This window comes from Typha latifolia, chromosome 4, assembly GCF_019914945.1.
Source record: "Typha latifolia isolate L0001 chromosome 4, TyphaL0001v2, whole genome shotgun sequence".
Classification (NCBI taxonomy): Eukaryota; Viridiplantae; Streptophyta; class Magnoliopsida; order Poales; family Typhaceae; genus Typha; species Typha latifolia.
The window spans coordinates 6873623-6889056 of NC_133089.1; the positions used below are offsets into that span (position 1 = coordinate 6873623).

At 36.4% G+C, this 15434-nt stretch overlaps 1 protein-coding gene across 1 annotated transcript; it reads right to left on the minus strand.

Moving 5' to 3' along the window:
- Positions 1 to 640: 640 nt before the first annotated feature.
- On the minus strand, positions 641 to 13192 carry LOC140786629 (NADH dehydrogenase [ubiquinone] iron-sulfur protein 4, mitochondrial). Its single transcript, XM_073135209.1, has 5 exons — positions 12948 to 13192; positions 8768 to 8856; positions 5953 to 6082; positions 4464 to 4493; positions 641 to 954 (listed from the first exon to the last, which is right to left on the minus strand). Exons 1-5 carry the CDS (start codon positions 13095 to 13097, stop codon positions 898 to 900), a joined length of 456 nt encoding a protein of 151 aa, XP_072991310.1. The 5' UTR covers positions 13098 to 13192; the 3' UTR covers positions 641 to 897.
- Between the last annotated feature and the right edge of the window lie 2242 nt (positions 13193 to 15434).

A 15434-nucleotide genomic window follows, 5' to 3' on the forward strand; every position in this document is an offset into this window, starting at 1 on the left:
TAAATCTGGTGGAAAAGTCTTCAACTGAGCAGTGTCAGACATTTAGATTTACGTTTTTCTACCATATAATCAAATGCAAAGAATGTGATGGATACGTTGAATAGGAGATTGATTTGGCCACATAGACTTGGATTAGTTAGTGGAAAATTAAATCTAGTGAAAAAGTTTTCAACTGAGTACTGTGAGACATTTGAATTTACGTTCTTCTACCATATAATTAAATGCAAAGAATGTGATGGATATGTTGAATAGGAGATTGGTTTGGCCAAAGAGACATGAATTAGTTAGTGAAAAAATAAATCCCGTGAAAAAGTCTTCTACTGAGCACCGTAGGACATTTGCATTTATTTGGAGGGGATGAAATGATCATGCTCATAGTTCTGCAAAAGAGATGGAGTACATTTTGTTCAGTGATAGTTGATTCGTGATGTACCTTTTGATTCAGTTCCCACTGTATTCCTAGCCATTTGGCTTATCTTCTTAACCAAAAATATAGCAAAACTTGTTATTTAGATAGATCAAATGATAATTCAACTGGGATATCCCCACTCTAAACAATAAAAGGAGCTGTTCAATTGATGGAGCACCTACATGAAGGAAAAAAAAAAGTCAAAACACTGGCATCTCTAACATCACAAAATGTGAAAATGTACGACATTTCTTTCCAAAAGCAAAGTCTTTCTTTGAAGATAGAAAGGACTTCAGCTGCCTGAGCCGAATTTTGAATGAAAAGAGTGTTCAATTATATCTTATTACATATTCCACAGAAATGTGCGTCTATCCTGTACGTGTTTAGTTTGACAAATAGGGAAATCAGATGATAACAAATTGGAGAAAAAACACAACCAGATCCCTTGTTATATCTCTTCACAACATTAAGTTAAAAGGGAAGATGGCTCAATCTTCATTCTTTGGAAATCCCTTCCACTTGAAATTGTCAGAATACGACTTGACCTGCAAAAGTTTGTATTATAAAAGTTAAAAGGACGGGAGAGACTAAAATGTATATAACAGCAGTAGAACAGAAAAAGAAGATACCCAGTACTGGCACCAAAAGTTATAATTAGTGCATGATAAACATACTAACTACCACCATATAGCTGCGGTTAAGTCACTGCATATTCTGACACAATGTCTAAATATGTATTTAGAAATAAACATAACTAATGATAAAAAGCAATTGAATTTGGCAGAAATTTACAAATTGAAGGCAAAAAGTTTTCCACCATCCAGGATTGAGCTCAAAAGTTTACAATTCAAGATAATGAGTGTAAATCTTGGGCTTTTTGTGAACCATCACAACTGATTAGCCTTGAGATTCTCGGAGACTGTTCTCAATCTGAGCCTATTCATACATGATCCAAAGACCACCTCAACAGGATTTTGAGACATATAAAGAAATATCCTAATATCTTCTTCTTGAAATGGTAAAATACCTTAACAAACATCTTGCCTATTATTTTGTGGCCACAAATTTAAAACATCCAAGAAAGTAAAAGTGATATCTACATAATCGAAGCCGTTACCACTGTAACATATCAGCCTGGATTTGATAGCCAATTTGTCAAGATGTACAAACTAACAATATAATCTTTAAGCAATATAGACTTGTCTCAGCCAGGGTAACAAGGAGTGACGGAAGGACTCGATATGATGCCCAATAAAGAATTAATTGCACAGCAGAGAGAAGGGAACTGTGATTACTTCTGTTAACCAAATTGTTAACCAGATTTTACAAAATGAGCCAGCTTCAAGGGAGGAAAAAGAGATCAGTTGGCCAAGTACAAGAAATATGAAAAATGCAATCTGGCACATAATGGTTCAGGTGAACAGAGCCAAATACAATGTATAAATTAGAAGAAAGCTGAGAGCCAGAAGAAAATAACTAAGAAAGCCAGCAAACAGACTTCTTTACTTCATCTTACTGTTGAAAATTGAAGCTATAGTAGCTTATGAAATAACATCAAGTACATATACATATTTAATGCAGGTGACGTCAAACATTACTGTCATGATTCGCTACTTCCTGAGTGTATTGCCAACTCCCAACAATGTTAGGTTTGAGCACAAAGACACTCTATCTGCATCCAAACTGATACAAGATAACAAACTTAAATAGGTTCGTGAGCTCCAATCAAAGTAATGTCTTCTTCTAGACCTGAGAACTCCCCAAGGAGAAGATGAAGTACTAGTTCGCTATGACCTCATTGGTTTGCACAATTCTCAGTCCCATCTTGTTCTGGCAGCCAGTGCTTGTACCAAATGGGAGTTCCACAATATAGAACTGCTATGTGTCACCTCAGCACTGATCTAGCAACTCCCAAATTAACAACTTCATATGTACATAAGCAATGCTAGACTGCTTGTCATAAGCGACTTAGAAAAAAATGCAAGTGAAGCAGATGACATGATCACCTAATTTACAGAATGGTGGCTTAAGAATATCTACTATCTCATTTCTCCATACAGCATTTGATGGCCTAGAGCCCTATTTATTCATAGAATGTGGGAGATATTCCATCCTAGTCTACCATCCCCATAATATTAGCAGAACAACAAGGTCCTTATTTAGATTGGACTCTGCCAAAAAGATGTACAAATAGAAACCACTTTCCTTCACAATTTCACATAATTTGTTGACATAGAAACAATCTCAAATTCTTATCTTGTATTAAGAGAGCACATGTAGTTTCCAATGATGACTGTAGCTTGCAGTTGAAATTATCCAGCTCAAGAAACAAAAGAGAATAAGATTATAAAAGTTGGCCTCCGTCTACTGAATCTGAATGAGTTATTGTCCAACAATTCTAAAGATACTAACTTCATGTCAGTCATCAGGCAAATGCCAAATTGCAGCCCTTGCCAGCTTTATACTCTAATATTACATACATAGTCTTGTTATGTTACAAAGACTGAAAAAACACTCCAACCTAGTGGAACTATATTTTTTAAAAAGAATGATGGCTTTGTGAGTCATAGTTTGTCATCAAAGACTAATTGAGGACCTTCATTCTGGTGTAACAGTATTTATTCATCAAATTTGGTAACTAGGCCTCTTCTGCAATTCCAACGATATAGAAATTAACACTAAATCTTTAGCCAGACAAAGAAGAGCTAAGCTGCCATATTGGTAAATGCAATTAAATCATTTTCCATTCAAATTTAATGCAGCCAAGATGAATCCGAAGATGATAAATTTAATGTACCCTTGTTAGTTAAACATGCACACAACTATCACTGAAAGAGTTGGATTAAAACACTCATCTTGAAGCCATCCAACTTCCACAAAGTGTCTTGAACACAGCGAAACAGAACAACCCTTTTTTCTAAATAATTTACATAAAAGAACTTTCACAACAATATCAGTCATCATGTATAAAGTGAGACAAAGGATATTTATGCTCAATTTTCTTGTCCAATTCTATAAGTCAGCTTCCTCTTTGGAGTTGGCATTCCAATCTAAGATAGCTTATCATAGTTTGGCAATCTCAGCCAATAAGCAAATTATTAGAAACTTCCATATATAATTTTTATCATGGAGGTCAAAAAATGTTAATTTCTTCTGTAATTCACGTAAAAGTAAAGCAGTGATTCACCATTGGTTTCAATTGCTTTGCCAACAAAATAAAGCTCTTATCTCAGGTTACAATCTGCTAGTGCCTACGAAGTGAAGACCAAAAGTGGATTTCTACATTTCCACAACTTTGACACCTTAAAACACAAGAAAAATATATTCACTTTCTGTCACTTATATTTAGAGAAATAATATAACACTCACTCCTGAATGATAACATATCGCAACAAGTTATTCCAATATATATTGGAAAAACACATTTATAAGTTTGCCACAGCTACCTTTTCGTGTTTTGATTGTTCTCCTTTCTTTAAGCTCCAATTTTCATTTTATCAACAGATGTATCCACATCAAAACTCGAAAAAATCACTGTTTTGTTGTTAATGTCAGTATATCATAGACCAAGCATCACAATCACCAGTAGATAGTAGAACTTTCTTCTCACATCAAATTTACTTTTTACACAAGGATACATGAATGCCTACATGGAGATTATTTACATTACTATTTCTAACAGAACTACAACTTTGTTAACTGTAGAATTTCTATATCAATGTGAAAGTTCATGATATAGAAATTGATGATATTTTGCTATTTGTTTATCTCAGTACTGATTCATGTTGCTACTTATTTAATTTTTCAGTAGCTTACACTCAAATAGAAAAAGATCATCAATGTTACAATTAATAGAAATTTCATGATCATATATTACATGTAAATGCTGAAAAAACAATATATATCCTGCATAAACATACACAAAAGACAACATTGGTATGAGTCATGAAAGACACGTTGAAGTTCGAACTAAATAACTAACTAGTAACCCATAGGCACCGCTTCAGTTGAAAGATAAGAATATCCTTAAGGAAAGAAAATAAGAAATAGTTACCTTCAAAAGAGGAGTATGGCGCTTCCTCACCTGCACAGGATGAAGCCAAAATATAAATGTGAAGGATATTCACTAATTAAATTTATAAAGACTAAATATAAGTAAAACCATAATCCATCACTAAATCATGTTTGGAGTGACAGTATCTGCCTTCCAGAGCAAGAAGAAATGAGACTCGTATCTCTGTTTAGAGCATTAGTGGACCGGTCATAGACATCAAAATAGAGGTGTGGAATTGTTATTAAAAAAAATACTCCAATTATATTTACATCTAAAGTCACATGAGAAGGGAATAGAAATGTAAATTGGCTTGCATGGGAAAGATGTACTCTGAAGTCTGAAGGCAATAGAAATGTAATGGATCTGTAGAAGGGGTTGGCTATGCCACGATAGATACTGTTTTTTTATCAGACAGTCTATGATGGAATGTACAACAATGAAATTAATCACAAGGCCGTTTGGAGGATAATGATTTCTACAGGTGCTGCAGTGTTTGTAGACATTGTTAGGATCAGGATTCTGGCTTGTCAGTTACAAAGAGATAAAAAAGACCAAGCAACATGACATCACGAAACATGAAAAGGTCCAGTTAGACCAGCATAAAGATGTAAAAGGAAAGAAATCAAGCAGCAAGAGAACTTTTCTAATGAATATATGGACCTTTTATCACCATAACAACGAAATATACAAGGCATTGACATAGATGATATTGGCAACCCTCCTACATATTCCTAGCAACCTCATGCTTAAATTGCTAAACTTTTATACACAGAAGACTATTGTAAAATTTGAAGCATGGATGAGCTTTTATGTTTGCAAATCCTTACTCTATTTTGTTAGACTCCTAAGTTGTAGCTGACAAACAGCTTCGTTTGGTACTCTGGATTTGTTATATTCATTTGCTTTTCAAGTACTTAAAAGATATTAGGAAAAGAAAATCAAACCATGGAGAACCAACATTGCAGGTCTCTTCCATTCATGCAAACTCCTCTCTCCTGTGGAAGATTAAAACTGATAGCAAGGTTTTCTAATCTGCAGCACTTGTTCGTGCTAGCAAGCTGCTGCAGACACAAGACGTGCCCACCGCATGGAGGGAGGAGAAAACAATGGACAGCGGTGAGGGAAAGAGAGGAAGAATGAGAAAGGAAGGGGAGGGGGGTGTATATCATGCACTAGTAACTGAAAATCATGGTAATATTTGATGAACCGAGACAAATCCCCAAGTTAAAATAATAATAATAGTAAAGTAAAGATCCTTGAAAAATGAGTATCATCATATATCACCTGCAAATTCTTTGTAGGATACTGGTGTCAACTGTCAAGAGCTAGTCTGGTATGAAGTTCAGGATATTAAGCAGGGCCAAGCAGCTCACAACATTCGATTTAGTAAAGTTCCCAGTCAAAATAAATTCTTTACTTTGGTTCAGCTAGGACAGTAAAGTCTAAATTGCTACTGTGATGGACAACGAATGAACTAAAAAGTACATACCACATAATCCCATCCATGTTTCTCAGCAAAAGCTCTTGCAGCTTCTTCGCTATCAAAACCCAGCGCAGAATCACCCACATTGGCATAAGGGTCCCCTGTAGATGTCCAACCCATCAATGGATTCTCCCACCTGAATTGGTATCAAGGTATCAACAACAACAACTAAACATACAAATTATAATAAGTAAATATGATCTTGCCAGATAAACATGCATCAGAGTGCAAAGACTAGGAATGAAACAATAAGAAAGAAAAGGCATGACATCAACAGTGAAATATAATCAAATGAGATGAACATTCTTATAGTGTTATATATAATATTTATCCACTTTTGCACTTCAAAGAATCTCTTTATACTCAAAGAAGAAAAGACATTTCAAAGTCTTCAGGTCGATGAGGGTCATGATCAAAGGTTGAAGTATAACAGTAGCAAAACTTTGACAGCCATATAGACGTAATGTTTTACAGGAAAACCAAGCTTGAACAAAATCAATTCAAAAAGATAATAATACTGAGGACAGAAATGTACATAAATACTTTGTCAACATCATGTCTAATATAGAGTAGAACGCTACCACCAAATCTTCTGTTGGAAAATCATAGATTATATGGGTGGAGGAGAAAAATTCCTCATACTAAGAGAATGTATAAGATCCAGATTAAAAATAAAGAAGAATGAAGGCACAAAAGAGAAAGACAACAAAACATCCCAAGTGGATAAAGAAGTAAAGTAAACAACCTATGACATGACAAAACCTGCATCCACTATTATGACAGACAACTACAGTAAAAACCCACACAAAATAGCTATGAGCAACTGAACCAGCTTTATCAAGTGAGCACTCCAACAGAATTTCAAGCTTCAATATACTATATAAAGAACTTTCTCATATAACCACATGTTGGGAAAATATTCTTAGTTTAGTATTTGTGGACTGACATCAAAAGCAACCCCCAGGATAATTGGTGATTGAAGAAGCACACTGAAAGCCTTCCATTTGAGTTTGCTTTTCTGCTTTTGGCATCTTAGAGTCCCGCCATGATGTGAAAGAGCATGGTAACATATTTATCTATAGATTTTCTTCATAAACTCAGTTGTCTTCAGGCAAGATCTAACCTTATTTAGTGAAGGAGATTGTTTCTTGGAGAGAGGAGAGTTTATCCACGATGGAAGAAAATTAAGGGACTTACGATACTCTACGGAAGCTCATCCCAAATAAAATTATGGTACTCATTGGGAGGTGGTCTAGTAAAGAAATTTTACCAAATAAGAAGAATGATCTCCAACATATTTAACCTGAGATGGAAGATAATCTTCAGCTGATGTTGGCTGGAAAACTAGTATCAGAAACTATGTTAGAACACTTTGCTAACTTGTTTGTGCACTGGTTCTTCCCAAACTATCCTAACCTCATTTTTCTTCAAGAGTGACACTTAATCTCGTACTCGGAGCAGCCTTCTCAAACAACTTATCTCAGGAACAAGCAGTTATTAATTTATTAAAGCTTGCATGAAGAATGCATAAAAGATGCTCAGCAAGCACAGGTTATAAAAGATGATAATGTATATCCCATCTTACTTACAGAAAAGAAGACCCACTACAATAGAGTAATAAACAGAATTTTATTTTTATTTCTTTTGTTTCCAATTCTAGTTCTTGTTTGTCCCTACCGATAAGTGTCTAGACCAAGCCATCATGCTTTAAAATCCATGTTATTTGGCATCTAGACTTTGTAGACTCATTCTGTTTCTAGTAACATTATGCGGTATCTGAACTTCAACCGTGAGGTCACATATAGTTCAGACATAGCATATGTCAAGGCATGGCCACTAATATGCTTGGGAAATTGACATGTCAAATGAATTATATCCCTTATGAGTATTGAAAGTTCTCTCAGTTTTTTGACCATTCAGATGCTAGTTTTGAGGAAAAAGAAAAAGGACAGGCAACAAAAGCTATAGCTAGAAATGAGAATGAAGAATTAATCAAATATTCAAATCTCAAAAACAAAACTGTTCCTCCATAGCCAATCATCCATAACATCAAATAGACCATTTCTTCTTCGGTATTCTACCAAGGGGCAAGGACTATAGACATAGTGATCCTCCTATACAATTTACTTCAACCATTGTGAACACCCCATATCATTTCCTCAAGTTGTTCCAGAGTAGTATTACATGTTGGGAACTAATGAGCTTACGTCTAGGAATTCTCCCAATTGTTCCCTAGCCAGATACTTATTATCCCAATTTTATCGATCAACCACCTACTTTATTAATCCAAAGATAAGAGGGTATAAAACAAAACAATGGTTTTGCCCTTTACCCAAACCGTACCGCCTTCTTGCAGTCTTTCTACAACTGCCTCTATGAGACTGGAATTTCCACTGCCATACTTTCTCTCGGTATTTGCAGAATAAAATAACTGCAATAACTTGCACATCTGCAATTAGTCCATTCTTGCAACCTTGCTACAAGCCTACAACTGCTTCTAAGGGACCGGCATTTCCAATATCGTACTTTCTCTCAGTATTTGCAGAATAAAATCACAGCAGTAACTTGCATGCCGAAGAGTTATCAGTAGCCATTGGAGCTCAAATGTGTCTTATTGATCCTACAGATAAGTTAACTAATAAGACTGATGATGTGCAAGTGCAAGTATATAATAAATACTTCATACTTCTAGTAAACATTTCACTGTCATTGAACATTGTAATGCATTGCTTGAGTAATAATAATCATAGCAATTTCCAGGATCACTCTATTCCTTTAATTGGAAGAAAGAATAACTGTCATGAGTGGAACAGGGCCATACTTTTGGGTTGATACGAAATTAATTTTCCACCTTCCAACTTTTCCAGAACCTTGTTGAGTTGCAGTCCTAGCTGGTGAATAGATAATGACCTGTATTCACATGTGAATGAGTACATAGACAACTTTTCAAATAAGAGAATAAAAAACCAAAGGTGAGCATGCACGATGAGGGTGGTGCAGCATGGCAACCATGTCAACCAAAAATGGAATCATGTAAAAGCAGTTCAGTTATAATTTTCTAACCCCATTAGGCCATTACACACCAGATCAACTACTTTTGAACAGCATATACAAGATCTAATCAACTAAATTCAGCATCTCTTCAACCTCAGGAATTTTTATTATTGGAACAAACAATATCAAGAGGAACACAACTAGCTCAAGTAATTGGAAGCTGTTCCTTAGTCAAAAGGAGCCAATAAAATACAACCATTTTGATGATAGGAGAAAAGAATGTTACCAAAAACAATGTCCAAATGCACTGGGACAATGGTGGTTCTAAAAAGCAAGCATAAGCCTCCTTTATGGTAAGGCTGTCCATAACCTAAACTAAAGATTAGGTTCCAAAATTCGATATCAGAATCAAGATTGGTCATCCGGAAAAACGTATGTAATCGGGCATCCATATTGGATTAGAATATATTTTAATTATATAAAATTCTAAATATATTTAAAAAATACAGAAAATTTTCTAAAAATTTAGAAAAATAACAAGAAAATAAAAAATTATTATTATTTATGTATGAAGCCTAAAAACTAAAAATGTATTAACTTTCTTAAAATTTTGATAAATATCAAGTTGGCTCTCCCTTTTCTTTCCCGCTATCTATTTTCCTCCTGCTCTTTATTACTACCTCTCTTCTCTTTCTCTCTTTTCCTCTCTCTCTCTCTCTTACTACCACAAGGCAAATTTTAGTTTTTCTAGTTTTATTTTTTTATTTCTTCTCTCTCCCTTCTCTTTCTCTCTTACTGCCACAAGGCAATTTTTTTCTCGAATTTTTTTATTTCTTCTCTCTCTCCTTTCTCTTTCCATCTCTCTCTCTCCTTTCTCTTTCCATCTCTCTCTCTCCAATCTCTCTCTCATCTCTATCTCACTTTGTTACTGCAGAATTTTTTTTTGCTACAGTAATAAAGACTAAAAGCAAGAAAAAGACATACAAAGAAAGAGGAGGAGGAAGAGACCGAAGAAAAGAGAGGAAGAAAAGGAGAGAGGGAGAGGCTAGAGAGAAAATAAAGAGAAATGAGAGACATTGGGCACCGAAAAGAAAGAAGAAATGAAAAAAATTAGAGAGAGGGAGAGCTTGTATCGAGCGGGATTGGCCTATCCCGACCCGATAAAGATTGAATATTGGCTGATCTGACCAATACTTAGCCAATCCCGATACGTTTCGGCCGGACCCACTTGGGATCCGCCAAAAATTGGAACCATGTCAAAGACCACTCTGTGCAAGGAGGTAGGTCATACCATCCTAAGCATGATGAACTGATGATGACCGACAAGAAGCAAGATTTTAAAAGACCGTAGGCAGTAGATGAATGGGCAAAGGGTCACGAAATGCCCGGATGCTAGGCGGGTGGTGCCTAAGAACCACACTAAGCAATTAGAATATGTTGGAAGACAAACCAATTGGGGTAAGGACAAACCTAGAATTCAAGATGGGTTAGAAATAAACAAATATAGGAAACAATAGTTAGATAAAAAGTAAAATTCATACATACAATCTAAAAATATATTAATGTATTTTTGTTAATAACCATACTAAGCAATTAGAATCCACTAATTTATCACGATATGCAATAATTTGAATTTCAAAGTCAATCAACATACTAAAACATGGTTCAAGATATGAAGGCGATCACCTAGGTGGGATCTAAGCATAGCCTAGTTATATTATGCATAAGGAAGGAGTTTACACATTAAGATGGACATTTTTTAAAACAAGGACGAGAAGAAGAATATGACAACATTTATTGTACTATGCATTCCCCTCCATTAAATAAATAGCTTATTGTCGAGAAACCTAGATCTAATCAGGCAATGTAGTGCAATACACCCATGCTAGTTCTTATATATTATATTCATTTTTATCCAAGGAAATTTTGTTCATCGATGAAACTTTACTGAATAGAATAATACGTCCATCACAAGTAGTATATAAGCTAATGCTATGAGATTGATATGACATCTACTTCTTATAATAGCTACAGCCTTACACTATAAAATCTTTAAGGGCCATGAACAAGCCAATTTCAATTTCCTAATTCTCTCCAGCTCTATATCACAAGATTTCTTTACATATCAATATCAGTGTGGTAAATAAAAATGAGAAACTTTCAGTTCCTAGAGGCCACAATCAACCAATAAAAAGTCATCAGAGACTTAAAAGCTGCAACTAGGGTGTATGGACAATTTGACGATGGAACATGCCATTGGTCATGTTATCTTGCCACAACGCGATATGGCATCATGACATGGCATGATGACATACCTTGCCCCATGTAAGGTCATTTTGGTGTTACACTGTAGTGCCAAAATTGAGTAGGCACTACACATGTCAATTAGCGCAATTCATATTGCCAAACACTTTAGTTCATGGTCATAAATCATAATCATAAGTTCATAACCACTTCCCAATGAGTGTTTTCTCGAGACACACATTCAACAGAGACTTTTCTTCATGTGAGCAAAGCACCCCCACAAAACAAGGTACTTTTACCTTGATTGCAAGTTCAATAAGAAATGAAATTGATGAGAACATCAACAGAATAGAAACAGACTTGAAATAGGAAAGTGACTAGTATATTATGCATTCATCATGTAGCCATTAAGTTAAGAGGAAGAAAAAAATACAGCTGAGCTATGAACGACAATGCTGGACAATTGGGAAATACTATAAAAGCTCAGATAGCCAGAGTGCGAATGTTAGTTTATCAGTAGGGTAACAAAAAGAAGCATGTAAAACAACAATTCTATGTGATAGACTGAGACAAGTTAGAACTAGCACTCTATAAAGTGTATTACATGAAAATTCCTTTATACTGTTAGAGTATTCCAATAGGGACTACATAGCACGCTTGTATAGGGAGGTGACCTGATTGAAGTAATAGGTACCTAAACCTGGAGGTAAGGAGAAATCTCATGAGGAAATAGTAAGAGAAAAGATAATACACACTTGATTGTTGAAACTTCAAACTCTAGAAATAAGGCCACAGTAAGATGCGATGGACTTCAGAAATATTCCTTGCAAGTTGCAACTTTTAACTCAAGTACATCTTTCTGATTTCTTTTCTTTTAAGCACATAATTCATTTCATATTTTCATTACATATTCTCCAATACCTTTCAGAATAATGTGTCAAAGTACCTCATAGACATATGTGAAATTGTTTCTCTTATTTTTGTACTTAAAACATAAATACTCATCTTCTCTATCTACAGATCATGTACTTACTTACAGAGAGAAGGAAACTTTTGAGGCCCAACCAATTTTTTATTTTATCATTTACGAAATGGTTAGTTTAGTACTACAAAATTGTACCAATAATCTGTGCACTCACCATTTTCTTTAAGTGGACTGTGAAAGATCATTCTCTTTTACATAACTTCATGTCGTTTCCCATGACCCCACCACTAGTTTGAATGTTTATAACTTTGGGAAGGATATATTATAAAGAGTTACAATAAGGATAAAGAATATCTAAATCAAGATGAGCATATGATTTAATATTAAAATTTGAAAGAATGCAAAAAAATATCGAGTCCCTAAAAACTGTCCAACTGCTCTTCTACTAAGATGTAGGCCATCAAATCACAATAATGCCTACAAAAGAAAGGAGCTACTCTCCCCATAGTAATGTTCTGATAATAGCATACAGTCCATTTCATCACTCTAGGCTCTTTCAAGCACATGTAAAACAAATTTCGCTAGTGCTGCAGATCTGATCTTATTATTTGGAGGAAATATTACTAAAATTTCTCCAATTTTCCTTCTGACTAATATAAAGAAAGCAGACAGCGGAAAAAAGAACCATAGATCTAATGGTCTAAATCTTCAACTTGGCAAACCTTCGAATTCTTAATCAACACTCGAATAATTTGAAGCGGAAAAGGAATGAGAGCAACAAGAAGCTCTAGTAAAAAAAGTAACGAAATTTATCTATGGCGAGGAATGAAATAAATACCTTTCGCCGGAGGTGTTCATCAGGGATCCCAGAGACGATCCCGATCTCGCCGGGCTTGATCTCGACGAGGGCATCCGAAGAGAACAATCTCGTCTGCGAGAAGAGAGAGCGGCCGAAGGAAAGGGCACGTCGTGGGAGAGGAGTGGCCATTTCCACCTCGGCACCAGAGAGAAGCGAAGAGGGGCGTTCTACCCTCGCGAGAGAGAGAAGGGAGGGGAGAAGGAACTTAGTTTTTCTCGCACGTGCTATGCAGGTGTCAAAGGGAAAATTGTGTATTAATAGAGGAAAATTGCAAGGTTTTGATGCAAGGGACTCTCTTTTTCTTTTTAGTTAAATTAAATTAGAAGGAAATTGGGGTTAGCAGTGTGAACTGTGAAGGAGGCAAGCTTGATCGAGCTTTGGGTCTGATCGAGTTTCGAGCACTCAAATTATGTTAAGGCTTGGCACGATAACATTCAAGCCGAGCCCAATACTAGCTCGAGCTTTAAACAAGCCCAATTCAAGTGTATTTAAACGGAGTTAAGTTCAAACCTAATTTAAGTTTGAATCTTGAACAAACCAAATTAAATACTAATTCTTAAGTTGGTCATCTCAAGCTTGATTTAAGCTTCAATTAAATAGAATGTGATTAGGATCGAATGAACTAATTAGATCAATCCTAAGATGATAAGTGATGATAAGAAATATTAGCAAAAATATATTAAAAAAAGTCATTAGATAAATATCTAATAATTCCAAACTAGACCTAAAATAATTAGTATAATATAAGATCAATTTTAAATAAGCCTGAGCTGGATGGTTTATGCTCAAGCTCTCATTGAAGTTAAATTTGAGCTTATTTTACTACTCAAGCTCAGCTTGGTTAGGCATCCATAGGTTAAAAACTTAGAATACTCCCGTAAAACAAAGCAATGCCTCATATACGGTGCAAAAATACAAGAGATGAAGATCCATATACAATATTTAAAAGAAGTGTCACAACCTCAATAACAAGAGAGAGAAAAGTTGTAACACTAACCAAAAAATAAAAGAGCAAGGGAGAGGCGGGTTTGCACATACCCATCCTCTCCCCTCTCTTTCTTCCCTCCTACTCCTTTGCTAGGCCAAGGATGAGAGAAGGACAAGCCTAGACCACCCATGGGCACCCCAGCGATGGCGTGCACGATGGGCGGGCCTTAGGTAGTGGGCTGCCGCCCTCCATTCTCTCTCTCCCTATTTCTTTCCCTCCACTCGGTTCACTCCCCTCACCCATTCTTCTTATTTTAATACTTACCCCCTCTATTCAGTCGTCATCGTGGTTGTTGTTGTCATGGCTAGGCTAATGAAGTCATCGTCATAGGTGAGTCTTCCTCCATCGCTTTTTCATTTTGTATCCAGTGTTAGTGTGGCACTTCGGGCGCGACGCCTTCCTTCTCCCTCTGCCTTCGGGGGTTCAACAGCAATTGGCCGCTAGCATGGGTCCTCGTCCTTCTCGTGGGGACAATTCTAAGCTTGGGGGGAAGCCCCTCCCCTTCAATGTAGCGCCTCAATCGGTCATGCTGGGGATTGCCCGCTTGGGCTAGGTGGTGCCTAGCCAGAGCGCGCCCGGGGCTCAAGCTGGGTGGAGCCAGCCTGAGCACGTCAGCCTAAGCATTTTCTTATTTTTGTTTGATTATTATTAGGCTGGGCAGGGCCTGAACCCGATTTTTCTTCCTTTCCTTTTTGTTATTATTTGTCCTCTCTTTCACTACCTTTTAAATTTAGAAATAAGTGTTGACTAGTGATTCTATTGTAGAGCATCTTGGGACTAGCGCTCACTCTAGAGCCGGCCGTGATTAAAGTAGGGACTCTTTATCGCCAAAAAGCGAATCTAGGTAAGTGGTCTATCAACTATTGTATTTATCATTTAGTGTGATGGTTGACAATATGAGCATCTATGACATGCTAATCCGTTTATCATAGTAAAACTTGTTTGATTAACAAGCTACCCGATATGACTTTTATTAATTTAATTGTGATGTATCCATCTGCATGCTTAGATGTCTATTCTTATGATTACGTTATGCTAGTCATATTTACCTTATCATGTCAGTTGCACAATGATAAAGAGGGTGACATCTGTATCTTAGCAGTACTCAACACCTCCTCAGCTAGAGTTAGGAGATCGGGATATTTATATTATTACATAGTAGGGCTCACGCCTGATGTAACAACCTGCCCAAAAAAAATTTAATTAATTTTTTAGGCACGACGTGGCCGGCCTCGTGCCCATGCAAGCTACATAAGCAGCTTGCGTGGTGAGGCGCCACGCGCCCACCGTCGATGCCGCCCTCCACCGCCTCTCTTTCTCCCTCTATATATCTCCTTCTCTCCCTCTATATCTCTCTCTCAATTTCGGTCTCTCTCTCTCTCTCTCTCTCACCGAGGTCGGCTTACCGCCGTCGCCGCTGGAGCCTCCCTCCCCACCCCCTCTCTCTATTTTTTTCTTCTCCCCACTCTCTGTTTCGG